This window comes from Octodon degus, unplaced genomic scaffold (assembly GCF_000260255.1).
Source record: "Octodon degus isolate 3935 unplaced genomic scaffold, OctDeg1.0 scaffold00068, whole genome shotgun sequence".
NCBI classification, from domain to species: domain Eukaryota; kingdom Metazoa; phylum Chordata; class Mammalia; order Rodentia; family Octodontidae; genus Octodon; species Octodon degus.
Window position 1 is genome coordinate 5,274,744 of NW_004524644.1, and position 6,348 is coordinate 5,281,091.

General features: G+C 39.2%; 1 protein-coding gene across 1 annotated transcript in view; it reads left to right on the forward strand.

The window, feature by feature from the left end:
* Positions 1-6,348, forward strand: part of LOC105742717 (la-related protein 1B-like) — a 103,390-nt gene that overhangs the window by 69,128 nt on the left and 27,914 nt on the right. The window contains exon 2 of the mRNA XM_012515538.2: positions 3,686-3,789. Within this exon, the coding sequence (XP_012370992.2) occupies positions 3,686-3,789 (104 nt within the window). The remainder of the gene's footprint in view (positions 1-3,685; positions 3,790-6,348) is intronic.

The following is a 6,348-nucleotide window of genomic DNA, read 5'->3' on the forward strand; positions in this document are numbered from 1 at the left end:
CCTGCTGCTGCCCTTGAGGGTGAACCTGTTGTGTCCCTCTGACAAGATTTTCTGCTCCTGGACTAGCTGGGTGGTTCTATCCTCTACACTCTCTGCAGGGATTGCAGCTGCAGGGTTACACCCCAGGCATGTATGCCAGGCCTGAGCTGAGCCCCCTGGAGGGGACAAGGTGGAGTAGGGGGGAGAGGCAGCTCTCCCACACACTCACTGGACCTGGGCTAGGAGTGGATCTGGGGGTTCCCAGAACGCGGCAGAAATTCCTACTCAGTGGGCGGGGTGGGGGAGGTGCTGTGGAGTGGTGGGGGGCGTCCCAAGGGGTGGAAGAGAGTCTCACCCATGCTGCGCCTGGGCTGGGACCAGTAGTAGGTCCCGCCAGCAAAGGGTAGCAGGAAGTTCTCCCACATGCTCACTGGACCTGGGCTAGGACTGGGTCTGGGGGTTCCCAGAACACGGCCAATTTAAGGGTTTAAACAAAACCCAGGTTTGACCAGGATATTATGTCCCTGGGACTCTCACATGCTGCTGGTGGAAGGATAAACTTGTAAAAACACTATGTAGTGTGTCTTAGTTTCTTTTCTCATTCCTGAGCTAGCATGCCCCAGATCCATAGTTCAGGGAGGGAAGTTTTATGTGGCTCACAATGTATAGAGGTTTCAGCCCACAGTCAGCTGGCTCCAAGACAGGGGGCATGGCAGAGGACATCACAGAGGAGGGACATTCATGCTATGCAGAAGGCAGCAAGTGGCAAGTGACCACGAAGGACCCCACAGCCCTGTTCCTGTCCCTGGGTAGCACTCAGACCTTAATCCCAGTGCCACAGCCTTGTTCCCAGCAGCACACAGTCCAGATCCAGCCACCTCCACCAAGCCCTGCCTGCAACTGCACGAGGCTCCAGGGGACATCTAGACACAGCCATCACAGAGTGATTTGTCAGTCAATATTGAGAAAGTCAGAAGATACTTTTGTCCTTTGACCTGGGGTCTCAACTCAGAAACACTAGAGAAATGTACACATCTGTAAAAAGAGAACATATTTGATAATGTTGATTGTAGTATTATTAATTAAACTAAATAGTTAGAAAAACATAAATCCATTTGTTGTAGGAGAACAGATAAATGTTGTTATATTTATATAACAGCATCTAGTTCATCACTGGAAATGAACAAATCAGAGCTAAATGAATAACATAAAAAGACAGAAAATGGTACATAAAATATTCTGTCATTTATATAAAGAACTAGCAAAATATTATCGCATAGTAATAGAAATAGCACATAAGTACATTTACTTTTGATTTTACAAACTTATGCCCAGAATAGTACATGAAAATTAGGCATTTAGTACTATTTGTTGAATGAAAGAGCGAAAGGTTATCATATGGATAAAATAAGGTAATAAGTGTGAAGAAAAACAAGAAAGAATGAAACCTGTATTTTTGTCTCTACTACTTGGTTCATCATCTGATTTACTTAGTACCACATCTTAATATCCTAAACTGAGCATGGAGGCATATGTTTATATTCCTAATCCCAGCAGTTGGGAGACTGAGGCAGGAACATTTCTGTGAGTTCGAGACCAGCCTGACCTACATAACAAGACACTGTCTCAAGAAAAAAAAACAAAGCAGAGCTGGGCATGGTGGTACATGTATGTAATCCCAGCACTCAGGAGACTGGGGCAGGAGGATCGCTACAAAGTCAAAGCCAGCCCAGGCTACAGAGTCCAAGGCCAGCAGGAAGTACAGGCCCTGTCTCAAAAAAAACCCAAATCAAAACAACAAAAATCCCAAATTTAACAGCATGGGCATCTCTGGAGAGGAAAATCAGGAAGGAAGTGGGATTTGGGGTGGGGGTGGGGAGAAAACAACTCTAGCATTTGGCACATGCCTGTAATCCCACACTCAGGAGGTTGAGATAGGAGGATTACTGTGAGTTTGAGACCAGCCTAGGCCACAAAGTGAGCACAAGGCCAGCTTGAATTCCATAGTGAGATCCTGTCTAAAAAAACCAAAAAAGCCCCAGTGAAATAGCTCAGCAGCAATAAAATTATGGAAAAAAGAAAAAGAAAGAAATAGCTCAGCAGACTAAGCCATTGCTTAGGCGAGTGTAGTGACCTGGGTTTGATCCCTGGTGCCACATGCCACACTGGACCTACCTTGAGCATGCTGAGCTGGCGTCAGGCCTGGTGGCACACGCCCGTGATGTAATCCCAGTGCTGGGGAGGATATAAACAGGAGGATCACTATGAGTCTGAGCTGTGTAATGAGACCCTGTACCAAACACATTAAAAGAAGAAAGAAAGAAAGAAAGAAAGAAAGAAAGAAAGAAAGAAAGAAAGAAAGAAAGAAAGAACAATAAAGGTTGTGAGTAGGTATGACAAATGGCACAAAAGCACACACAGGGAACCCAGGCCTTGGGGAGGCCAAGGCAGGAGAGTCACAATGTTGAGGCTAGCCTGGACAATTAAGTTAACAAGACACTGTCTCATAAAAATGATAAAGGGCTGGGTCTATAGCTAAGTGCTCCCTCCAAGATAGAACAAAATTTAAATTTTGTAAAGTGTTAGACAACTATTTAGTTTTTGTTCTTTCTAATATATTTGAAATATTTCTAATGAAAAATTCTTTGAACACAGAAAATTTTAGAATTATTCTTATCAAAGTGAAATATTTTCCTAGCATCTAAATAATTTTAAGAGCTACCTATTTTGCAGATTGAAATTAGCTCAGATGTTATTTGATGTTTTAGAAATAACTTTAGCAGCAAAGACATATTCTGAGTTCCAGAATCTCTGAGGATGCATCCTTCTAGGACACCCAAAATATCCTGAATACCCAGGTCACATGATCCTAAGGGAACACCAAGATTTTATCCTATTGTTAAAAAGCAAAGGGCTTTGAGCTAAAGCTACACAAAACAACAAAGGTACAAAGCCTGTAGTTTGTATCATTTAACATTACAAAATGAGGGCCAGTGAGATAGCTCAGTGGACTAAGCACCTGCTTAGGCAAGCACAGGGCCTGGGTTCCCGGCACCACATGCAGGGCCAGCCTGGCCCACAGGCATGACAAGCTGGCCACCAAGTCCAGGCATGGTGGTGCTCGCCTGTAATCCTAGAGCTGGGGAGGCTGAAGACAGGAGGATCACTACAAGTCTGAGCTGCATAGTGAGACACCCTGTACAAAATACATAAAACAAAACACTATGGAATGAAATGTTTTGTTTTTATTACATTTTTTAAAATGTAATTTATTTATTTGTTCTTGGTACTGAATATTGAGCTCAGGATCTCATGCTTGCCAGGCAGGCACTGTGCCATTGAGCTATATCCCTGCCCTTAAATGTACAGTTTTAAATTGTAAGAATTCATTTAAAAATAGTAATTTATCATAGTGATGATTCCTCTCCATAAGAAATAACTTCTGTATAATGAGTAGGCATAAAGAAGAATCATTCTAAGTTGCATTTTCTTTAATCCTTGTGCTACAAAACTAGCAAAGGGTCTTGCTTGTTAAGTTTGCTAACTTGTATGTGAGGTGTTTGAGTTTTGTGACTTCATGTGATTTCACAATGTGTCATGCACAGCATGAAAATGTTTGAGTTGGTTTACAAGTCAGAGGTTTTTACTTACTTGTGAAGTTCACATTGCTGAAAGTAATAGCAATGTTTGGCTGCTTCTTCTTCAGAGTTCAACAAAGAAAACGACAAGGCTCAGTGCAGGTGCCCTTCTAGTGTCATGCTGGTCAGTGATGGATTCCAGAAATCCCGGGTCAAGAGCACCCTCTGTCAGGTATCTGATCTGCCACACACTGCCTTTGGGTTCCTGACTTGAAGTTTATTGAAAGAGTCACTAGAGATATTTTTAAGTTAATATAAAATATAGAGAAAATAGTAAAAAATACCAAAGAAGAAATATAAGCAGGGCAGTTTTATAGTAAGTACATTATTCAGGGGAACAATTTGTTTTTTTAATAGATTTTATTTTTAAATTCAATTTTATTTGATTTTGAAGAGTAAAAACAGAAACAAAAACAAATAGAAAAAAAGACAGAAATAAGGTAACATACAACAATACATATGTTAGATTTTCAGAACAGAAATAGCTAATTAACAATGGTTGTTACATTATCTATTTTTATTGTCAAATCTGTTGCTCAGATTAGCAGATATACTTATGTAACATTGGACAAATGATTGAATATTAATGCTTGTTTTCAAGAAATCTTATTTTTTTTCCTTTTTAAAGCATTTATTTTAAAGAATATAATAATTAACAGGGTATTAGAAATGGTACACATTTAGAAGACCAAGATGAGAGGTATTCAACCATGATTTTTGTATTTCACTTTGCTGTCCTCTATATAGTTGCTCAGATCACAGATCCCGGCATTCAGTTAGTCAAGGTGATGAAAATTATGAGTACAAACATCTCAGCCATCCTCTATATATACTTGAATGTTTTCCCCCTTCCTTTTTTCCTATCTTTTCTATTTTCTTTCATCTTCATTATTTAATCCTTAAGTTCAATTTCTTTTCGTTTTATTATATCTATTATATCTTTCAGGTTGTATTTATTTTTTCATGTTCTTACACTAGGGAGATAATACAATATTTACACATGTGGGTCTGATTTATTTCACTTATGAGTATAGCTTCTAGTTGCATCCACTTACCTCTAAAGTCTTTGAGTTTGTCTTTCTTTATAGCTGAGCAGAATCAAAGACACAGAAGAATGAAACAATTTGGTTTTCATTTGAATTATTTTTCACAAATAATTGAGCTGGGTGTGGTAGCGCATGCCTGTAATCCCAGCATTTAGGAGGCTGAGAAAGAAGCCTGGACTACAGAGTGAGCTCCAAGCCAGCCTGAGCTGTGTAGGCAGACCCTGTCTCAAAAAGATTTTAAAAAATATTGCTTCTTTGATTTGCAAACCATGTCAATCTGTGAAGTTATCTTTGGAAAGATTCTAGACCTTTGGTGGCATTTAGTATGTTTTTAATGGTAGTTATTGAGGGAATCTAGGTGCTGCACAATCTACTCAAATTATATAAAGAATATGGAAACAGTACATTATTTTGGATTTTTTCCTTGTGTGGGAAACAGTTTAAATAATCTGATTATTAGCAGGAAATATTTCTTTTATTTTTAGAAAAGACTATTACTTTAAAGGTGATGATAGTGCAAACTGTTAGAGTGCCAGCTGTGTGCAAAGAAGCTGGGCGTGGTGGCACACGCACTCGGCACGTGGGAGGCTGAGGCCAGAGGATCACCTCAGGGTCAAGGCCAGCCTGAACTCCACAGCAAGACCCTGTCTCAAAAAAAGAGTATTCGTATGTTTTGCCCTATAGAGGAAACATGGAGGTGATTTACTATTCTCTGGCTTGTATTTCTTTTAAAATTGTTCATGTTAATGCTTGATATTTTCAGAGTAATTTTCTGGCTTTTTTTTTTCCATTTGAAAACTTAACTTTCAGAGTGAATATTTTTCGACTTGTTATTAGAAAGGAAGAACTAGTTTTATGAAAAGAAGTGTTTGGGGGCTGAGGAAATGGCTCAGTAGCATAAGTGCCTGCCTGGCAAGCATAAGGTCCTGAGTTCAATCCCTGGTACCAGAAAACAAAAAACAAACAAACAAAAATTAAAGAAGTGTTTGAGAGTTTATCATAATCTCAAAACTCTTGAAATGTATCTTTATACTGATTCTCACTTGGTAGTTTTACATCGTTGCCATTAATCATATTGCCCATGAATGGTGTACTGTATATGTCAGGAGCAAGGTAAGCATGTTCACTCACCATCCTATCCAATTCAGTTCTTCAAATTTTAGCTAGTGCAATTAAGCAAGAGAAAGAAAGAACAACTTTAAAAAGTCACTATGAGGTACTATTTTATACCTACTAGGATGGTATTATGAAATGAAGTTTGTTCCCTCAAAATTCAAATGTTGAAGGCCTAAGTCTTGATGTGACTGTATTTGGAGGTAGGTCTGTTAAAAGTAATAATTTTTTTATGAAGTAATACAATTAAACAAGGTCATAAAGATGGAGCCCTAATCTGAGAGGGCTTGGGTTTCTCTAGGAAAAGGAACAGCTACCAGAGATCTCTCTGTGTGTATGTTTGGAAAGAAGGTGTGTTCAGTCACAGCAAGAAAGTGTCTCTGCAAATCAGGAATAAGACTTCACCAAAAGCCACCAGTCAGCACCTCCTGTCCTAGCCTCTAGGACTGTAAGGAAATAAACTTCTGTTGTTTAAGCCACCCAACCTGTGTTATCTTGTTATATAGCAACTTGAAATGACTATAACTGAACATAATATAACTGAAAACAATATAATTAAAAATAATATAATA